This window comes from Monopterus albus, unplaced genomic scaffold (assembly GCF_001952655.1).
Source record: "Monopterus albus unplaced genomic scaffold, M_albus_1.0 scaffold16.1, whole genome shotgun sequence".
NCBI lineage: Eukaryota > Metazoa > Chordata > Actinopteri > Synbranchiformes > Synbranchidae > Monopterus > Monopterus albus.
Window position 1 is genome coordinate 846,708 of NW_018127896.1, and position 23,410 is coordinate 870,117.

General features: G+C 43.7%; 1 protein-coding gene across 1 annotated transcript in view; it reads right to left on the minus strand.

Moving 5' to 3' along the window:
• The window catches only part of agap1 (ArfGAP with GTPase domain, ankyrin repeat and PH domain 1), a 135,458-nt gene that overhangs the window by 46,094 nt on the left and 65,954 nt on the right, over positions 1–23,410 (minus strand). Inside the window, 7 exon segments of the mRNA XM_020591918.1 lie at positions 12,751–12,778; positions 12,780–12,829; positions 13,183–13,338; positions 15,023–15,150; positions 19,264–19,398; positions 20,273–20,414; positions 20,807–20,892. Coding sequence (XP_020447574.1) covers positions 12,751–12,778; positions 12,780–12,829; positions 13,183–13,338; positions 15,023–15,150; positions 19,264–19,398; positions 20,273–20,414; positions 20,807–20,892 — 725 coding nt within the window.

Here is a 23,410-nt window from a genome sequence, read left to right on the forward strand (position 1 = left end):
ACTGGAATTACCCTGTGAAAACTGTGTCTGGCTTCCTCACTCTGCTCTAATAACAGAGTTAAATGCATGACTGGTGTACAGCTGCAACAACTCGCCATTTTAATTAATACCGACATCTGGTAGTGTGTGTGGCTGATAAAGAGACAGAGGCAGAAGCACAGCGTTATCTGGTCATCATATGATGTCATTTAGTGAAATTCTACAGTTTGTCTGTCAGGCTGAAGAGTTGCACAGCAGACTGACTTTAGTAACTGGAGACTGGAGTCTGCTGACAATAAAGACCAAACAGTCGGGTGACAGATGAACTTACAGCCCAACATAGTGTGTCAGTAAGGTGCCACCACAACACTGACTCTCAATGTCTCTGGGACTCTGCTACTAGGAGGACTTGCAGTGACCTTCTCTCCAAGAGGACACATGGAGCCAAACCATGCCCCACACAGCAGAACAAAGCCACTGGATTCCCTCAATGTACAGGCCAAACATTCAGGTTTGATTTGTCACCCGTCTGTATGTGGGTCTAATCACATCTGCTGGATAAAACTGTCTTGTTTAGGAGAATTTCTTTCCTCGTGTCATTGCAGTTTAGCGCAGACACCTGTGCAGACTCATTGACTGTCCTGACTGCTAGGCTCAGTATACATAACGCGCATGCAGGTCAGACTTGTGGCATGTTGAAAGGGAAACCAGTGCATGTCTGATACAGTTCAATCTCTGCTCTTGCTTGTTTCACATATGGACATTTGTTGAGTCCCTTTCCTTTTGCACACACATCAACAATAGTGGAATAACAAGAGGAAAACCAGGGTGGTTACAATGAGCAACAGCGCCGCCTGTGGGGAGTCGAAGCTTAAGACGTTAATCTGCTATAATTAAGAGGTAATTTCTGGGAAGTGTGGAGCCAGTTACAGCCAGATAATTATAACAACTCGCAGATTATCTCATTAAAACTGCATTTCACATGCAAAGAGCTTTGGCAGGTCACTCCAGTCAAGCCACCAGGAGCAATTCGGGGTTCAGTGTCTTGCTCAGGGACACTTAGGCATGCGGGGAGACCGGGAGTCGAACCACCAACTTGCTGGTCAGTAGACGACTGCCCTACCTCATGAGCCACAGCCACCCCCTGGAAGTAAAACACAGCAGTGTGTGCGTGATGCTGGAACAACAGGGGTTCCCCACGGTGCGCTAAACGCGACTTGACGAGCTTCCTGCTGCTGTGAAGTGAAAGCTGCCGGCAGCCGTGCAGCTGTCAGGCCAGCTGATCGTCCATTACCGCCTGTTAGTGAGCTAGCAGCAACATGCTTCCAGGCTGAGAGAGGGTGCGTTTACATTAGGACTGTCATCAATTAAGACTTTTTAGGTCAGCCCAGACTCCTGGGACGTTATCAATTTTAATCAATTAAAAAGCCAGTTTCACAGATAAATCTCCAGATTCACCACTCAAGAGATTACATGGACTTTTAGTAACTATCTAGAGACAAGTGTCGGAAATTAGATCACTCAGAATTAAAGTAAACATCAGTTAGTCATGTACACTGACCCTGACTTGTGAAATCTGCCAAGAAAACTCCTTCTGTGTGCACTCTGTCATGTACTGAACGCTCTGCCAAGATCATTTAAATTTGATTTAAAAGCCGTGTTATAAATTAAGTTTTAACAACTCAGCTGGTGGATTTTAGATTCAAGTTAGACATGTGATTCACTTTTTCACAAGAAAATTAGAGGCAAGTGAACATGCACCAAATCCTTTACTTTAGCAAGCAAAGGAACTGAGAGGACATAAACAAACGACAGTGAAGACTAAATGAGAAGGAACAAGAGGAACTCAGAGATGCTGAGGTGGACAGTTGATATCCGTCACTGGAGGCCTGGACTGAAACAAACTGAGGGCTCAAACAATACTTCTCTTTCTTTTCCATCCAAATCTGGTATTTGGGGAGGGAGACGTCAGTGAATTAATTCTGGCCATCCATCGTGGGGATGACAAGCGAGCAGTTTGCGTGAGGGGAAGGCTAATTGAACGCTGTGTCGAAGCCCTCCTGATGGGTAATATCTTTCATTATTCACCTCCCCGGGCTTCATGACACACACGTCGCCTCTTATTTTACCTTCAGGAAGGAGGGGTTGGGTGGTAGCCATGACAGCTCACAAGGCCTCCACATGGGAGAGATAAATACATCCTCAGATATACTCTCTCCTCTCTGCACCAAGGCACTTCTCCATCCCGGTGAAGTATTGTTGGGTAGTGCTTAGGAAAAGGTCGCTAGCTTAGGGGGGCGAGGAGATGAAGTCATCTTTCATGCATCTGAAAACGTCCAAGGGGATTAGTGCGGTTTGTGGGTTCTTCTTTGCAGAAAAAAACAAACAAGCATGAGCTGTGCTCAAAAGGGATGTAAGAGTCAGGGATGTAGGACAGGCAGCAAACAGGAATGGAAGCACATCTTTATATCAGAAATGCCCCAAACCACCAAAGCCCCTAAGATGCATGTGCTTTTCTTTCACACGAGACGCTTCCTCAGCTCGGTGAAGTATTGTGCTGTAGTGCTAAAGAAAAGGTCGCAAGCTCGAGGGAAGCCAAGAGATGAAGTCATTCGTCAGACAACGCATCTGAATATGTTCACAGGCTCATACTTGAGGGTCCCTGATTAAAGACAGTCACATGTAGGAGGAGGAAAATGTTGGATGGAAGCTAGGATGTTACTGGGAAGCAGAAAAAAGATTAGTGAGTGAGAAAGGTATGGACAAAAAAATTGACCTTTTTTTTTCTTTTTATCTCATCATCATTTTCTCCCTAAAAGTGACAAAAAGAAACCCTAAGATTTCTCCTTGAAAAACTCCAATTACCTTACAGGTGAATGTAAGCCTTACAAGAAAGAAAGCACCTGATAACGAAACTTCTTCTGAGGTTTGTTTCCTCCTGGAGGCTGCCCGTCTGTTGATACAGACTAATCTACTCTCTAATCGCTCAATCACCCCCTGTTTACCTCAGACAATGGACTCTCCCTAGGTCTCTTGAAGGGACTGACAGCGGGTCTTAGAGGAGATACGGGGCAGGCAATATCAGTGGAAAAGACATGGATCAGCCCTCCAGAGAACAGGATGATCTCAAAGGGGTCGAGGCCCTTTGTTCTTCAGTGTACCCAGAGAGCAGGAGGCTAAATTAAAGGTTTCACCCCCAACGACAGCAGAGTAGGGGGTTATAATGAGTGGAAGGGAAGCTGGATTCTCCCTGGTCTATCATGGTGGTGATCTGATCCGGCCTGAGCAGCCATCGCAAGTCATCCATCATCCTCTCAGACAGAGGAGAGTGTGTTGGTTTGTATTGAGTCTGATAGTGTAGTCAGGCCAGTGACATGTTCACTGGTCTAATCAGGGCTCCTCTAAGAAGACAAAAAAAGGAAACAAAGGAAGGAGTGATGCCATGTGACTCCTCTCTCCAGGTAAACACCCCTTTTGTAGGAAGCAGCTCTTCACCTCGATGCTGCTGACAGAATTATTCAGAGAGAAATCAGAGATCCCCCTGAGAGCAGTGTAATGTGGTCGGGTGCTGCTCACACACGAAGTAGAGAAGACACTACCGAGCCTCAGCTCTGGACCAACTTCAGTCTTCTGGACATCTAGTTAAACATTTTAGATGGCTTTAAGTAAGTCGATGGAGCTCTGTGCTCTTTGGCTGTTTTCTAGTTTAAAGAATTTCTTTCCATGTGGACCCATATCAAAAACATGAAAACACACAGACAAACAGCAGTATCAGTCTCCATGACAAGGTCAGCACTGATGAGGCAAGGACAGTGAAGGGCAGGCCCAGGGGAGCCGGATGCAGACCAGATCAAATAAAACACCAACGAAGAAGAGGGGGGTTGAAGAGGAGCTGATTTATCTGATAAGAGCTCTGGGTAATTAATTAGAAACTCAATTACCCAAACCTTACTTCAGCAGTCTCAATTCATTAGTGGATAAAAAACCTCGCCCCTTGCTAGACTCTAACACTCGAAGAGAGGCAGGATATGAAAAAACAAGAGTCCTCTTCCTCTGTGAGAGACCCGCAGGTCGCTGCCAGTCGCTTTTGTCCAGCTTATCATCAGACGAGCTTACACAATACTCCAAACACACACACGTGAAACAAGGCGTGAAACAACAAAGCAACCACAGGGACACTTACAGCGTGCTCGGAGCAACACCCCCGTGCCAAAGCAAACTCTGGAGTGCTCCGTGGAGACCGCCACGCTGAGGCATAATGAGCACGTTCTAAAAATGCTCTTTGATTGACGCCTGTGTTCCTTGTTTTAATTATTTCTCAAACTAAAAAGGGAGAGACATCTCTCCAACGCACCCTCCACCCCCCACCCCCAGAAAAATCTAATTTCCAGGGGTTAGTGTGCATGACAAAAATGTCATCATGGCCAAAATGGCTCAGAGCAGTGACAACCTTTCCCAGGGAAATGATATCTTTCCAATTCGGCGGAAGGCGGATCGTGTCACCCTCGTTAAAGCCTTGATAGCAGGTCTTTAATATTCACCGTCTTAATTAGGGCTGCAGTTAATTTCATTAAATTCTTTGGCTGCTAAATGAAGCAGATTATGAGACATCTTTTATTGCGAAGCGTGAAATTACAGCCTGCCCGCTGCCAATGGCGGAGCGAAACTAATGAATTACAGGGTAAATAACACCTGAATTAACCATCCAATTTAACTCCTTACAAAGCACCCAACACCGAGGGGGACGAGTAGACTTGTCAAAACCACGCTGCCCGGCACTCGTCTGCAGCCTCCAAGAGGCAATTACAACAGTAATCAACTCCCCACAGGAAGAAGGAGACGGCGTCAGAAGCCTTCTGCAAGAACCAGGGTCTGACTCGGGGTGAAGCTCAGAAAGACACTCAGACACCTCATTTACAATAGAAGGTCATGGAGTTGGAGGCCAGGAAGTCTATTAACTACAAACAAAGCATCAGGGCTGCACCACCTGTATACATGGGCGAATTACTGAAGAGGCCAGGTTCCCAAAAAGCATAGTCTTAGGGTAAAGTTAGGAACATTTCCAGTTGAGTCATTAGAGCTCAGTCAGAAGTAGGGGTGTCTTGGCATGGATGGATTGCCGAACAGGTCTACTGGGCACAGACTCCAGAACTGAAGGGGGCCTGGGCCAGAGCCTCTGTTTGGGACTGTTAACATTTCTTGTTTGAAAGTCACGTGGGGCACAGTCTCCAGAGCTGAAGGGGGCCGGGGCCAGAGCCTCTGTTTGGGACTGTTAACATTTCTTGTTTGAAAGTCACAGAATTCAGTTTAAAGACCACAAATAGACTCAAAATGACCACAAAGAGATTTAAAAAAAAAGGGCACAGAGATGCAAAACCATCTCAGAGACCCAAAAATGACCTTAAAAAGACATAAAGGGACTGCACAGAGACACAGAACTATCAAAATCACACCCGCATCTCTGACTCAAACAGATCTGGTGTTGTGCTTGCTGAAGGCCGTTTAACCTGGTTAGAAAAGTTAGCAAGACTGTCATCTTCTGGTGAAAAAGCAAGAAAAAGGCAAAAGAAAAATGAGCACAAAGCATGGAAGAGATGTTTGCAACTGTACAGGATGCTGTAACAAAAGAAACATGCTGCCTCCACACCACGTCCACTGCTTCTGTGTCGAGTCAACAGGATGTTAACGGGACATACAGTATGTGGCACACATTGCTGATGTGTAGAGCAAACAACCCCAGTCCCAAACGAAAAACACAATGTCAGATTGAAGAATGAAGTGAAACAAAATGGCAGGTCAGTCTGATCATCAGGCTGCATAAACACATTAGAGCCATAATTAACCTCCAGTGCAGCTGAAGTAAACGCTAAGTGGCCATGAGAGGCAATTTAAGTGTTTAAATTGATACAGAGAAGGTTGAACTCCCTTCAAAAGGAGGCAAAAGTTTCAGTTTTTTCATATTCTGTCTTCTGGTTAAGACATTTTTACAGTTTGAAAAGTATTTATTTATGTATGGTAAGTCAAGCAAGTTTAAGGTGTCTGAGCTGAATCTGGGAAGAAAAAGAAGTCAAAAAATCTGAGGCTGCAGTACGAAATGCTTTGAAAATCTGTCAGAAGTTTTGTATTTTGGGGTTTGAACAAGTCAACATACTGGTTAGGTGTTATCAGAAGAGGAGTGGGATTATTTCAAATTGAAGGTGTAAAGGTCCTGCTCTAACTGGGATATTAAACTGAACCTGAGCAGCATTCTGACTCTGAGGTCGTCTGTTCCAATAAGAACTGCTTCCTCCTGTCATTATCTATCATGGAGCTGGCCTTGAGCGAGGTGCTGAGAGCCTGAATGGCTCCAGTGGAGCTGCAGAGCGGCCACCAGTAAAAGGCGGCTTTAGCACTGGGCAGCTCCCAGTGTAAAAACACCATGGTGTTCAGTCGACCTTTGCTGAGTAAATAAAGGTTTTGAAGACAAAAACCCCTCTCTGGAGTGTCTGTGGTCCCAGCGGCTCGGCTGCTGTGTCAGAGGAAATTAATTTGTTAGACTGTGGCTTTTCAAAGCGCCTTGGTCAGAGACATGAGCGAGCCTCTCCCTCCCTCTCCGGTAATTAGCAGCTAATTAGCGGCGTGGAGCAGATGTCGGAGGAGCCCTGCACCGTCAACAGCCTCTGTAAACAAAGCTGGACACATCCGCTCACTTCAAGAAAGTAGAAGAAAAAAAAAAACTACCAATCAGCCACGGGTACGGCCAGAGTTTTCTCTGTGGTTTCATGTGGCAGCAGCAGGGTCCAGCCTGGACTCTGCACGTGTCCTGGTTTAGTTCCTGGTGCACGTGGCAGAGATACACTCTATTCCTCAGAGAGGTCACTTTAATAAACATGGCTTTTCTTGGGTCTTTAAAGGGTTACTGCGTTAAAACAAATGCTTGCTTTTGACATTTTAAGGCATTACATGTGTGTCGTTACCTTTCCAAAATCATCTGATAAATACAAATTTTTACAAATGTGGTTAAAACCTCGGTGGCTTTGGTTGCACAAACTAAAATTTTACATTTCTTAACTGTAATGCGACAGTGACTAACTTGTACACTGGATGTGAGGAGTGTAAACATATATACACTGTGTATTTGTGTAGATTTCTACAGGCTAATTGTGTTGAGTGGAAGCCGACCTTGTTCTCATTACGGTCGAGTCCCAGCATCCGCGTGTGTGTGTGTGGTTTTAATGAGCACTAGACTCTCTTAACAAAGGTGAACTGAACCGTCGTCACCTCAAGTGGTCAAGAGTCGCACTGAGAGTTGCTCTAATGAGACCATGACCAGAGATGAACGCACACACACACACACACACACACACACACACACACACCTGTAGGTAGAAGACAAAACTAAACAGAAGAAGAAGAAGCAGGTAGCAGGAGCACTGAGAGCAGCCTAGTGAAACTTAAAACAGAAAATCCGGTGGCAGTCAACATTACAGTCCCACCCATACTGCTTGACTGACAGGCTATTTGTCAAGAATGCAGTGATAACACAACAAAACAAAATGGACGCCACATATAAAACTAGAAATAGCCCACAAACTTTGAACGAATTGATCATCTAGGTCAATTTTCATTTGGTTTCAGTATGAAATGATGTTCATACTCTGATCTGCAGTGGTGGAAAGTAACCAAGTACATCTATTCAAGTACTATATAGGAACAATTTTGAGGTACTGGTACTGAGCATTTCTATGTTGTGCTACTTCATACTGTGACTTCACTACCTGTCAGAGACAAACTGTGTACTCTTTACTGCACTACATATATCTGATAACTTCAGTTCCTTTTCAGAATCAGATGAATCAAACCAAACAGTAGAATCATCAGACTTTATTGATCTCGATGGGAAATCCACCAGCTACCCAGCAGGACGTAAAGTACTTCACAGTATAAGTATATAAGGTAGTTACCATCAGCTCCACCTTTACCAGCTGCAGCATTAAAGTGATGAACAGTAATGTATCAGTCACTATGATCCAGTATCAGAGACATTAATGTGACATGGACTGTTCTGCAGGATGAGTACTGGTACTTTTGGATACTTCAAGTATGTTTTGGTGCTAATACTTTTGTACTTTTACTTGAGTAGAATTTTAAAAGTAGGACTGTTAGTTGCTAGTTGACTGTATTTTTACACTGGTATTTCTACTCTTACTTAAGTAAAGGGTCTGAGTACTTCTTGCACCACTGTTGATCTTCTGATTTTACAGCTACGTAAGAGAAGCATTAAACTCTCTGTTGGAAACAGGACGTGTACATGTACTGGGGTTAAATCCAACTGGAAGCTCACAGCAGTATTTTAAAAACACAAGGCAAAGCTGTAGCACTGACGCCACTAATTTCTCTGGCAGATGTCAGACTCTGTTAGGTCATGGTCCCAGCCACTGCCTTCATCGGAGGCATGGTGGTAATCAGTGGGGTCAGTTAATGATAATGAGCCTGCAGACGCAAAGTGAAGAACTGTCACTTCACTGTGCAATCCATGATTAGAAAGAGTCTCCAGTCTCCTAAACTTATACAGTGTTTTATTGAGTACCGGTCTGAGAACAGTTTATAGTTTGTTAGGATTTTTATGGCTGACTGTAACTGACATTACTACCGTTTTGTGTCATGGCGCTATTTCTGCTATTATTTTGAAAAATCCCTCAAAACTGATAGAAGTGCACAAAGAGTTTGAGTGAAAAAGTAATATCTATGTTTTATGGCTGCAAATAATGACTGTTTTAAGATTATTTCCTTGATGACTCAGTCATCATTCGTCTCCCAACCGGAGAGTTGGAGGTTTGAATCTTGGTGCCTGCAGTCCACGTGTCCAAGTGTCCTTGGGCAAGATACTGAACCCCCAAGTTGCCCCCGATGGTTAGAGCCATCGGTTGAGGTGGTGCCGCAGATGGCTGCCTTGGTTCTGTACCAGAAACAAATTCCTTGTGTGTAACATACTTGGCCAATAAAGGTGATTATCCTGATTATCTCTAAAGTATTTTTAAAAGGTCAGTGTCATGTCTCAGTGATGTCTTCAGTGTGTGTCCTCTGTCTGACCAACAATATCCAAATATCTGTCATACACAACAGTGGAATGCAGCAAATCCTGTCATGACACAAACTGAAATCAGAAAATGTTTGGCATTTTTAACTGAAAAGATCAACTGTCAGCAATGTTGCCAATCAATTTTCTGTCAATCAACTAATGGATTCACCGACTAATCACAGTTTTATTACACTCTATCAGTGTTAGACAATACTCAGAAGGAAAATATGACTAAACGCCTCTTTGTCCAGGATACTTTACAAGTTCACAATCAAAAATTGCAAAATTTGTCAGGAAAAAAATTAAGATATTTCTCTGAACTTGTTGGTCCACATTTGTCTAATATTTCATTTAATGGCTCTACACCATGAAGCCCCTGCAGAGGACGTGGACACATTATCTGTAACATCTGTGCAACAAAAAGCAGTGCAACACAAACACACAGGAGATGAAGACGGAGCTGACCGGTTGATCCTGTGCTTCGTCTGATGTGTTACTCTATGTTAAAAATGTCTGGTTGAGTTCATGTTGAGAGACAAAAAGGCAACAGAGACACAGTGCTAGCGCTGTCTCATTAAAAGCACCGGTGTGAGCGCGGTGCTAATGGGAGGACACACACAAAGTAAAATGGAGTGAAAATAGAGCGTTAATGGGGGAAAGGCAGCTGAACCCTGAATGTGAAGTGCAGTCTCCTCCACCACACCTACAGTCTGAACAAGACGCACACACAGAGTCTAATTAGGGAGCAGGTCTGCGGTGTGTCGAGCCCGTCGTTGACACTGAGGAGCAGGCGGGGAGACGAGGCGAGCGCGACCACAGGGACCCATCAAATCAATTAACATCCACTTCCAAAAGCTATAGCGGGAGGAAGCTCGGTGCTCTGCCTCCTGGAGGGGAGGGGGGCTGCCATGCGGTGGAATACCAGGATGAGTATGTGTCTGGCTCCATTAGCATGGATTTGATCAGCTGACTTAAAAAGCTAAGCAGTGATTCTGGTGAGCAGATTTAAGACAATGAACACTGATTTGTAACAACCAACTTTCTATGCTCAGTAATTTAGGACATGAGGTGCAGTGTGTTCAGTTTGGCACCTGATTTTCATTTTATTTTAGTCTCTGACAACAGTGTATATTAATTTATTCTTAATTTTTGTTAGAGCGCGAGTGAGACGCCTCTGTGTCTCAGCCCTGTGACAGACCAGCCACCTATTCTTTTCTCATTATATATATGTTACCATTAGGCTCAATTATTTCTAACATTCGTTTCCATTTTTATGCTGATGGTGTGCAGACTTACTTGATGTTGATGCAGAGTGATATATTAAAGAGTGGTTCGCACAGAACTTCCTTCATTTATTTATTCACTCAAACTGTGAAAAACCTATGAGTGTTATTCGATAGCAGCCTCAAATTTCACAAGCAGATTAGTTCGGTGGTCAAAACAAGCTTCTTTCAGCTGAGGCTCCCAGCACAGGTGAAACCATTTTTATCTTGAGTCGACCTAGAAAAAGCCATTCATGCTTTCATTAGCTCATGACTTGACTACTGCAACGCCCTTTATACTGGAATTAGTCAGTCTCAACTCCATAGGCTCCAACTCATACAGAACGCAGCTGCTCACCTACTGTCAAACACTCCAAAGAATACTTACATCACCCCGGTTCTTCAGTCCCTTCACTGGCTTCCGGTACAGTTCAGAATAGATTTACTTTCATTTTTGATGTTTGTGTTCAAGGCCATTAATGGTCTTGCGCCAGTGTATTTGACCGATCTTTTAACAATTTATATCCCAGTCAGAGCGCTGTGTTCCTCTGAGCGTGTCTCTGGTTGTCCCGCAGGCAAGGTATAAAAAGTGGGGAGATCGTTCTTTCACCGTATATGCCCCCAAGCTCTGTAATGCCCTGCCCCCTGAGGTTCGATCTATAACGGAGTTAATGGTTTTTAAGTCTAAATTAAAGGGACATTTATTCAGATGAGCTTTTGGCACTTAATATTTAGCAGCGATGCTATACGTGGCCTACAGGCCTTCCTGTTATAGTTCTTATAGATCGTTGTTTTAAATTTGTGCAATGTTAACTTTTCTTTTGTTTATGTATTTTGGCATGCTCTGTTTTATCTCTGTTTTATTGTGAAGCACTTTGAGTTTCTTTCGGTGTTGTAAAGTGCTATATAAACAAATAAATTATTATTATTATTACTATTATTACCTGTGCAGGTGAAACCCACCTCTCGCCCAGAGTCGGCTGGGATCAGCTCCAGGTCCCCTGAAACACTCCACAGGAGCAACAGGCTAGACTTTGAGCCAACTTTTGTTAGCTTTAGTCTGGTTTTTGTAATTTTATTCTGCATTTTGTACCACTGTACCTTCTAACTACTGTGAGGCTACAACCATTGGCATCTTTGTTGAGAACAGTTACCATGGCTACAGGTGTTTATTTGTCCCCATCACCACAGATTTGAATTTGAAGGGGTGTATTCAGGGAACAACTCAGTCTGACATAAATCACAACTTTGTTTAGGTTCTGAACATTTATTTCTGAATCAGTAACCCGACACTGTCTGCAGCCAACACTGACGCTACTTCGGCTCAGGTGAGGCTCCATCTGTAGCCGTCAGTAGTGGAGGGAAAGTTTCACTGCAACCTGGGACTGTGTCCACTGTTTGTTATGTCTTTCACTATAAAATATGAAACTGCACTCACTGTGTCGCTGCTTCTCATCATATCAAGTCATGAGTGAAAAGGCACCAGGTGCTCCTGCTGCTGGGGTTTGAACTAACGTTACCTTGAGAGGGTTAAAGTTAGTGCTGCAGTTTGGGAGCACAGAGCTTCTGTAAAATGGAGTGTGGTGATCTGGTAACATTCTCAAATGGTGGAAAAGGTGTGTTTTGTTTCCTGTTGCCTGAATAATGTGCAACAGATATTGTCACGTGCTCCTGCCTGACTCTCCTCACGCTCACTTGTTTTTACATTTCCAACAGCGTGTGTTTTAGCCCGACTCACGGCAGCTACATCAGCTTATTGCTGCAGTCTAACAGAGTTACTGCATAAGACACAGAACATCATCCAGAGTGTTGCATGACCCAGCTCTACTTTCCTGAACCTGCATTCAAACTGAATTAAGACCGAATAGCCTCACTCCATGTGATGCATTAACACCACAGAAGAAGACGTGTGGGTGTGTTTGAAGCTGCTGGGAGCTGGAGAGGGATTTTCACTCATTCGCCTGCTCTGTCCTGGTGAGGCGGCCCCTAATCAGAGATGTGATTTATTCATTAGGAGATTACAAACGAAGTTGCGGTGATGACACGATAGACTGTGATTAGCACTCGCTAATTGCCTGATTTGTTTGTCGAGAGGCCCCCGCCACCGCCTCACCCTCCACTGCTGCTCCAACATGGGGGAGCCCCTGCAATGCTCCAATCAAAGAGCTCAAGAAGAAAGCCGAGAGGAAAGGAGGTGGGTTTGAAAGGGACAAGAAGCGGGAGATGAAGTGGATGAACAGAGGAAAGGGAGGATGCGGAGAAAAGAAAAGACTGATGGAGGGAGTGACAGTGAAATCCCTTCCTGCTCCTTCGCCTAATGATCTGGTTGGAGGACCCAGGAGAGCCTCTCGCTCTAATTGATGTCAGGCGTGTGATTTCACTGTTAATCAAGGCCGAGGCATCAAACAGACAGAGAGAGACAGAACAGATATGAAGTCTCTGACTCACCTGTTTAATGGGGATGGCCCGCCCGCTCTCGAGCCTCCAGGCCTTTCTTGTCCTTGTCCGAATCGCTCGCCTTCCTCGACTGTGGGCCAGACAGAACCGTAACCATTATTTTAAAGTTTGGCTTCAACATGGCTGATGATTTGATGACAATCATCCCTGCTCCAGACAAATGTTTATCCATTTAATGCAATACGCCGGGTCAACACTGTCAAACGTCTCACGCACATCATTATAAAAAACCTCCATGTCTTTACACAGGTCACTATTATTAATCTGCTGAACATTTTCTTAATTAATCAACTAGTGGTTTTGTTGACAAAGTGCCAATGAGGTTCTGGGCGACATCTTCAAATGTCTTGTTTTTAACTCATATTCAATCCCAAACTGACATAAGCGTCTCTTTGTGTGTGTGCGTTTTGGAGCGGTACTCACGGTGAAGAGGTTGGAGCGCCGTTTGGACTGCTTGCGGACAGGCGTTGGTGTGTTGGTGGTCTGTGGTATGTCGATGCGGAGCTCCTTCTGGCTGGTGCTGGGCGTGGACGGCACAGATGATGAGTAGTCACTCAGACTGCCACCGCAGATACTCGTCTGGAAGTACAGAACCAAAGAAAAGGATCCTAAAATATTCTAGTGTTTTTACTTTTATTCTAGCTGCGGGTTTTTCTTCATCTACAACCTTCCTCATTTTCACTTTTTTTTTTTTTTACAGAGAAACTTCTCTTTCACTACAAAACATGGTGACATTCTGTAAAAGATTACTGCAAAAAGGTTTCACCTATATTTGAATCTGTCATTTACAAATGCGGCCTGTCAGGGTTGAGGGATCATTCTGGAACAAATCCTTTTATTTGTCTGTGTATGTACAAACCTCTGCAGCAGTTCTAACATGCTGGTATTACGCATCAGTGTAATGTGTCTCCTGAGTTCAGGCTGAGGCGTCGAACACTCGACACTAATCAGAGAGAGCTAAAGATGCACCAAGGGCTGTGTGGTAGAGGCAGCGGGAAGATAAACACGGCTCTCAGGGGACGCGGCGGCGCTGCTCAGACATGTTGAGCGATGGCTTTTTAATGAGAAATCAATGAAGGATTGAAGCGTAACAATCGAACAGCCTGAAGCTCCAGTAGCACAGGGAGGCAACCTAACCAGCATGTGTTTGGACTGTGGGAGGAAGTAGCAGAGAAAACCCAGGCAGACATGGGGAGAACATGCAAACTCCACAAAGAAAGGCCCCGGTAAACCGAGCCTTGCTCTGAGGTGACAGTGCTAACCACTGCACCACTAAGCTGTCGACATGTAGAATTAACAAACATTCAGAAAGTCACAACAAAGTGAAATATTCATTCTCACCCTGGGACACACAGAAATCCTAACTCAGTCCTGAGCTTTCAACTGTATCTCACAGCCTTATCAGCCGCAGCTTGTTTGTTGAAGGTCATGAGTCACAGCTGAAAGCTCAGGGATGATACTAAATGTCACCAGAAAGTCTATTCGTCCATGGCACAGGTTTGCACATATTTCTATTTTTCTGAGCTCTTTAGGAACTCTTTGTCCTTAATGAGGCCCGTTCCGGTTGATGAAGGTCATGTGAGAGAACCAGAACTGTGACTAAATGGACCTAAAAGTTCTTTACTGCATCACGAGGGGAAGTTAGACTAAAGTCTGATATCTACATGTCAGAACATATTTAAGTCTGCGACATAAATATTCTGCAGATTTTTAAGGAAATCACTTAAAATAGACAAAACTCTGGGCATACACAATACTGTTCCTGTTTTGGGGAGGCTTGTGTCTGTATGACACATACCAACAGTAGTGTCTCTGAATCCACATGTTGGAGACATAATTAAAGCCACAGCAAACTTCTCGAATTTCCCTAAACGTTTTAAGCTGAACACAGTTGACAGGTGAATGGAAAACAACAGCTGCATTTCATTAAACTGTTTAATTAAAGGTTAGATCATTTCTCTAAACTGCAACACTTCCTGACATGACAATTAACTTTTACTGATGAACATATTTATTAAAAATTGTTAAATGTATGAATGAAGTCAGGAAAAGTTAAGTATTATTGCAAATCAAACTTACACACGCATGTTGTGCAAAAATATCTAATTGTTTTATCAGTACTTTGGCAAAAAAAAAAAAACTATGCCTAGTAGAATTTAAATGGTGTTAAAAATGAAAACTCCAAAAGCGTTCTGTTAACAGCTTTTAAACAGTCGACCCAAGTAAAGTTAATAAGAGCTTTGTGTGAGTGTGGTGCTCACACCTGGCTGATGTGGACGGCTGACACCTGTGTGGAGCAGACAGATGAGTGACTCGGCGAGTTGGGGAGAGACTTGCACGGTCCGATGGACAACTGCTGCTTCTTCTTGGTGGCTACGATCTTCTGGGCAACTGTAACACGAAACGCACAAACACATCCATCTGTCAGAATTATAATGCAACACACAGTGAGTCCAAGGACTCATGAAATATGAAAATGCAGTGTAGTGAACACATGACCGGCCCTTAAGTGGGCAACAAGAGAACCCAGGAACAGCTGAAGTTTGCATATAAACTTTCTTTTAATTCTCAAATGCTATTTCTTTAATAGAGTTTATTCTACATATTTCCCTGATGGCACTTGTGGAGTCTCTAAACATAATTTCCTCTGACGGTTTTGTTGCTTTTATCAGAGTTGAACTCGGGATGAAAACCCAGGGAAGGTTCATCAATACCCAGCATCCTCTGCTCTGATTGGCTGTTTCTAATGGCGGTGGAGGTTTGTTTGTGTGCATGTGTGTGTGTCTCACTGATCGGACCGTCTCCATCCTCCCCTTCAATCTAATAATGGGAGAATAATTGCTGCAGCTGATGGATGGCTGTGTGTGTTCGTGGGCGTCCGCAGGTCTCCAGCAGGACGAGGAGGACGGGGGCAGCTGAGCTCAGACTTATTGGGACTGAGGGAGTTCCAGACCTGGTTTTAGCCTCAGATGGTCTCAGAGGTCTTTGCAGTACACAACGTGTTGTCTTTGTTTTAAAGTACTCTGTATCAGGAAAAACCTCTGTCTGTACATCCACCACAGGTTTGAGTATCCTACCTCAGCGTCTACCGAGCTCATCTTTACCTGTTCTCCTGTTTGTTTAAAACATCTCAGAGATTCCTCTCTCCGTCTTCGCTGCCCTTGGTTCAGCACTGTGTCAACTGCAGGTAAATGTTTACGACTAGCTCCTCATTAATGAAGCCAGAGGTTTTAACGAGCCCAATTAAAACAATAGCTTCATGTGTGAGCACATGAAACAGGCCTGTGTTTACTGAACCAGAATATGGAGTCGGTGAGATCTTAACATCTCCTGCCTCCGCTCCATCACCACACTCCTCAAACACATCACCACACACATCAACAGTGGCGGCTAATACTGGACTGCGGCTGCGAGCTGCCCAATAGGATGGAGGCACTCGCATACATGACGGCGCGTCCGTCCTCTACCTGGTTTATTGCCTGCAGTGTTAAGAACAGTTATGATAAGGCTGTGCTAAATATTTAAACTGCACATTTAACTTTATCCATCAATCTCAGTTCTGCTGTGAGAAGCTGCCATTACTTCTAATGGAAACATCTCCCCTTTGATCAGATTTATGACGGGGCTGCACCACCGGCTGAGACACAGAGAGGGAGGGAGTGAAGCTCAACTGCTGAAGCTGCACACAGCTGTAGACGTGCTCGTCACAGTATGAAGTAGCAGAACATGGAAATACTCAAGTAAAGTACAGGTTCCTTTAAACTGTACTTGAGTAAATGAACTTACTGTTGGATTACACAGCTCCAAATGATTCCATGTCTGTCTTTGCCTCAACCTGACACAGATACACCACAATATAAATATCAGGCACATTCCTTATGTCTTCCTGTAGCTGATATGTGTCCTGTGCTCGAACACCAGTGTACATGCTCTTGTGTTTTACGAGTGTTTCGTTGTGTGTGTGTGTGTGTGTGTGTGTGTTTACGTCTGTATGAGCATGTTTCACATCTGTGATTCTTTGTGTGTGTGTACAGCTAGATGAACGTTAACGAGTGACTGTGTGAGAGTGTGTGTACATCTCAGACTGTTAACGTGTGTTAACGAAGCGTCGACGCTCTGACATGGATTAGAAATAAGAAGACGAAGAGGAGCAGTGTGTTTGTGTGTTGGGTTCATGTCACTGTAATTAGGCTAATTAAATTAGCGCGCTGATGGACGAGGGAGCACAGCATCGTCACCCTCCGTTCTCCCTCCTCCACCCTCCATCCCGGACACAGAGGTCACTCCACCCCCCAACTGGATGAGGCTTCGCTTCCCATTACAGCAAATTTGATGTTAAATACACAAACACGAGTCACAGCCCAAAACAAAGACATTTACTCAAAGATAAAATCACATTCAACCTTCTGCCCCTGATTTCCTCTGATTGTGTTATTCCTGAGAGTTTTCTCTGCAAGAGATAAGCCATAAGCCAGAGAGAAGTCATTTTTTTGGCTTCAGGTTGCTAAATGTGAATATTGTTTGGTTTTCTATGACAGTAAACTGATTACCTTTCTCTCTAAGCCACTCTGGTGACATTTGTCACCATTTTCTGACATTACGTGGCCCAAACAATTAGTTCATCTAAAAAATAAATCAATGTCTTCAGCCCTAAATTATGAAAGTCTCTTCACATCACTGGCACACCCCTCTTCCCCCTCCTCTTCCTCACCTGTCATCCCCTGAAACACAAAAACGATTGCAATGACGAGCAGGCCAATTATTTTTAACGTTAAATGTTGTGGTCAGTCATGCAAATTTCATCCCCTCTCTCACTCATCACAATCTTTATTACAATTACGACGCTCACTACAGTTGCTCTATTGTAACACACACACACACACACAGCAAGCAATCATGTCAAATTAGTGCGAGTCAGCGTTTCCTCATCGGGAGCCTCTGCTTGTCGCTGTGGCCATCCAGATGACTATGAAGCTGAATATGAGCACTGCAATTAAGGCCCCACCCCTGCCGGCCGACCCGCCACAATCAATCCAGACTCCAGATGAAACGAAGGTCACAGAAATATGATGTGAGATCAATACACACACACACACACACACATTCCAGTGTGTTCATAAATTGTGATTCTATTTGCAATCGACAAACATGTTTGCAAATGTAATTTAAATCAGTGTTTGGGAGCAAGAGGAACAAGTCTGAGTGAGAGTGAAAGAATTAAACAGACACGAACAGACGCACACTCACGCACACAACAGATACACAATATCATGCACACTAATGCACATTGTCATGCACATGAAAAACACCGGCATTCACACAACATGAGGGCAAACAAAAACAAAACACAAGACCTTAAGGAAGAAACTTGAAAATGCATGCACACACACACACACACACACACACACACACACACACACACACACACACACAGACACAGCACTGCAGGCTACTGTCATGCTTCTGGCATCAACAGAAAACATTAAACTCGTCGTTATGCTGGGTGATTAAAAAACTGATTAATTTGGGATAATGATGAGAAAAACACAAGGAGACAGTGTCAGAGACAATAAAACACACACACACATGCACTCGAATAATTAAGAGGATAATGAGGGAGCGTTTAGTGCAGAGAGCTTCCTCCTGAGAGCAGAGAAACACACACACGATCCACTGCCAAACACTGAGCTGAACTGTTTGCTCTTCTTCTCTTACAACCAGGTGATTCATCACAGATATTTGGTAAAAACTGATCAGCAAACAGGAAACAATCACATCCCCTGCTGAGTCTCTGTAGCTCCACATGAAGCCGCCTGAGCTTCTGCTCCTGCACTGCCCCCTTCAGGTCAAACTCAGCTATGACAGCTGAGAAATTAAGTCTGAATGCTTCCACAATGTTTTCATTTTTTTCCATGTGCAGGCTGGAACCAGCAGTGACTGTCTCCAACCACCATGTCCTGTGCGTGCATCACAGCCTCGTCCTCTGTGCCACACAGCTCCACTGTGTCCAGACACTAATAAATCTCATCAGTGACCACACACTGGCATGTTCGTTCATCACACACAATGCACCGTGCAAATAAAGACTTGGACTTTAATTTACAGAAAATAATCAAAACTACAATCATAAGATTTGTCAGAAAAATTTTTCCCCAATCTATCAGATGGGCTGAGTCAAAAGTTTCTGGACAAGATAAATAATTTCAGAGAGATGTCAGAAAAGCCTCAGTTCTGTGTAGTTCCTCATAAACGAATCAGGCCCTTTTGGGATCCACAGCAGAATAATCAGATAATCTTCACTAGGAATTTCTTCTGAATCCAAATCTTGTTCAGTCTGAGCTAAAACACTGAGCAGGTTCATTTAATTTCTAACTGCTATGTGATAAAAAGAGGCTGAATGAATCTGGACGGGCTGTCAGGGGGAATGTCCCCTTTCTAGGGGACTGGCCTCTGCTTTCCTGACCACAAGTGATGCTGGACACGAAATAAAGAGGTGGTCCTTACCGTCCTGGAAGACTCGCTCCACGTTGAGGCCGTAGGTGGCACAGGTTTCATAGTAGGTGCAGCGTTTGAGGTCGTTGGAGAGCTTCCTGGCTCGGGTGTCATCGATCACTCTGGGGTTGGCCGAGCTGATGGCATCTTAAGGGAAAAGGACAAAACGCTGAAAGTAGTTCACACATTTATAAAGAGGATTGAGATTTTCCCGAGTTACAGATGTAGAAAAGCAGTTTCATATCTAAATTTCAGGACACATGTTTCTGCTTAAACCTCCAAGACCAAAAGGTCCTGGGTTAGTTTTATGAGTCAATCTTCCATTTTTGGTCAAACTTTTCCTTTATTTTTCTGGTATCGTCTACTGATACTTTGCTGCCCTCTGCTGGTTAGTTTGTGCTAACAGAGGCACAAACAGACACTTGATTAATCTTGAAAGGGGTCTAGGTATCAGACCGTACAAACTAAGTCAGAACAACTACCGATTCATTTCATATCTGCAGTCGGCGACCCTTTAGTGTCCACTAAAGGGCTGTTCAGAGTGGCCCCAAATGAATCGGGAATATTAATCAGTCAATACAACTTTATTTACTGTGTCAAATGAAGCAAATGCGGTTCAAAGCGCTTTACAAGACACTGAAATTACAGCATGGTAAAAAAATGACCTGTGAGGTTAATGCACATCTAAAATATAATTTAAATTACAAATGCAACTACAGGTTTCACTATCGGTGAATCTGCCACTGAATTTCTTGAACTGTTTGGCTTATAAAATGTCAGGAACTAGTGAAAAATGTACATTTCAATGGTCTTCTTATTGTTTAAATTGTCTGACCAACAGTTCAAACCCCAGCAGCAGTGATATAAAACAAAGAAACAGCAAATATCACTCATATCTTAGGAGAAGAAGAGCCGGGATGGTTTCTTTAGACATCACTGAAGCTGTAGTCATGATGACTCACCACTAGATGGCAGCCACACCTTAGAAAAACAAGGTTTGCAGTGTGTGCATGTGTGGTACCTTGTGTGCCAACCAGGACCAGCGGCAGCTCAGTGGTGCTCCTGAAACTGGAGAGGCGGCTGAAGTAGTGATAAACCGTCTGGAAGCTGATCTCATCCTCCAGACTGAAGACGAAGATCACGGCATCAACCCACAGCGCAAACTGCAGAGATATGGGGGGGAGACACGGCTTTGTTTACATTTCCCCCAGAGGAAACGGTCCCCTACATATGCAGTGCTCCCTCCTGTTTAACCTACACATGTGTGAGGCGTTTTTAGAGATTAACAGTAGGACTGAGAGCTGCAGACAGAGTAGAGAAGACAGAAAGCACCTAAAGACAGACTACCATTTTATTTTGGGGTCTTTTCATGGGTTTTGCTACCAATTAGAAAATACAGAATAACACCAGACTGATCTTTTAAGAAGATAAAATGATGCAAACAGAGACAGAGGGAGGGATGGAAGGAGAGGTGAGCCTTTAACATTTGCAGTCAGTCTTTGAGGTGAAGGTTCTTACTGTACACTAGGGTGAGCTGGTTTGGTGCAGTACTCACCTGAGCATCTGGGGGGCCTCCTTCATCTCTGATGAGCAGCAGGTGACTCTGACCGTCCACCACAATCTCCTTCTTGAAGCGACCGCCTGCAGAAAACAGGAGCAGTCAGAGGCACGTCTAGCAGGACAACTCAGGACTGTATGAGAGGATCAATGGCTGATAACTGATTGATACTGAAAGATGGCGAGCACTAATGGGAGGAGAGTGATCAGAGACTATTTATGATGATTTATTTGATGTCTGAAAAATTTTAAGACATCCGGTTAATGTAATGAGCACCGGAATCTGAATGTGAGGAATGAGGCCCTGCAAGTGAAACACACACCTTGATGATGATGAGTGAGTGTGAGCGTGAGTGTGTGTGTGTGTGTGAGACAGAGCCGAGACAAAGACTGGGCTATTTCAAACAGAATCACCATGAAATCTGACTGGTCTCACTTTCTGCTGAATCCTGGTCATTCTTGTGATTTTACCACAGATTTGACGTCAACCTTTTTCTATGTGGGACCCCTGATCTGATCTATTACCTTCTATTTGAGTGACCAGAACTTGAACTAGTTCAGTTCTCTTGTAGTAAGTTCAAACAACAATTTCTGTCACTGATATAAATCTTTTTTAAACCTTTTGTTTTCTTTGTTTCCACTTCACTATGAAGTTCTTCTATGTCTATGACCATGGTTCAGTGGTTAGAGAAGCCGTCTCCCAACCAGAGGATTGGAGGTTTGAATCACGGTGCCTGTGGTCCACATGTCAATATGTCCTTGGGCAAGACACTGAACCCAAGTTGCCCCCGATCGGTGTGAGTTGGCGCCACAGATGGCCGCCTCGGTTCTGGACCGGAAACAAATTCCTTATGTGTGCAACATACTTGGCCAAATAAAGTGTTGTTCTTATTTATGAAAAGCCCCCAGGTAAGAAAACACCGGGGGAATTCCAGAATCTTCATGCTAACTTCATAATTGAGTTTTTCAAATAAATCTGTCCTTAAGAAGGGTTGGTGGATGTGGCCCAGTGCTACTATGGTTATTGTGACTTACTTTACATCTAATTAATGTTACTGATTATGCAAAAGTTCCCATCATCCCACGGTCTTGATATAAAAAATGGGGCGACCGCTCTTTTGCTGCGTATGGCCCTAGACTCTGGAATTCTTTACCGCTTCGGTCCATAACCGAGCTAGCGGTTTTTAAGTCAACTTTAAAAACGCACCTTTTTAAACAGGCCTTTGGTGTTTAATCCGTTTTATTTGCCCCAAAGGGAAATGGTTTAACTTGTTGCTTTATGCTATTTGTATCTTGATGGAAGTTTTTCTTGCTCCGATTTTGGAAATTTGTGTTTTATTCTTGCTTAGGTTTTATTGTTCTAGTATTGTTTTTTAGTTGATACATATTGTGCAGCACTTTGTGTTCCCTGGAGTTGTAAAGTGCTATATAAATAAAGCTTTATTATTATTATTATTTTATTATCATGGAGGTGAGGACTAAAAGAGGCTCACACACACACACACACACATTTTTGGCCCGCCCTCCTCTCTCTCCCATGACTGTGTGGTCAGAAGCCCGAGCCAATCGGCTCTGCTGGATGAGGTGGGTGCATATTACAACTTGCACACTGTTGCTCCTGATGCGGTCAGTACACATGCATTGAACTGTGGGTATTTTCTTGTAAAAAAAGAAAAGCCTCTGGATGTGTCAGGGATGCAGGAACATGCTCAGTCAAAGTTTTCCTACATGAAAGGAGCCAGTCAGATTAATTCATTACAGTGATTCTAGTTATGATCATGTTATTAACTGTTACTAAAGCTAACAGTTTATAATTGATGGCATATTAATATTACAGCTAAATTTGGGAAGTTCTTCAAATCATATTAAAAGACTTATTTTGGATGAGAACATCTAAAATTAGAAACAAACAGTTGGTTTCCTGTGGACAGACCCATAAACCAGATGGTTGTTCATACAGAGTCAGTGTTGCACTCTGGTGTTTATGCATTTTTTTTAATATCTGTTGACATTCAGTAGATGTGTGTGTGTGGGAGTGCACAGAGTCTAATGTTCCATGTACATGCACACAGCTGCAACAGACAAGGAGAGATGAAGAGGAAACCAAACAGATGTGAGGGATGGAGCTAAATGTTCAGTCAGAGCAGCTTCAGGTTCACACAGATGGTCAGCACTAAACTCCCTGTTGTTCACCCCTGCGTGCTTCTGGGCTGCGGTGGCGTTACACACAGCTGGTTTAGCCAGAGTGACTGTAAAAGGATGTTTATTCTTCACTTGCTGTTTGGTTTATCAGCTCAGAAAAAAAGGAAGACAACATGAAATGAGAACCATTTTTCAGGTGCAGGACAGAGTGTTTCTGAGATTCTGACCTCAGACCATCAGATATATCACATTTTTACATGTTCAGACCAACTAGAAGACTCTGGGTTATGGCAGAAATGTAACGCTAATTTGCTGATAATTAGCATCAATCTATGTGGCTCCTTCTAGGAAACCTCACAAAGATTAGCAGAGAATTACAGACCAGTGGACTGAAAGTCTAAATGGGCTGAAACATTCAAAAACACCAGAGCTTTTCCACTGTCCTGAGCAGCTGCTGAAC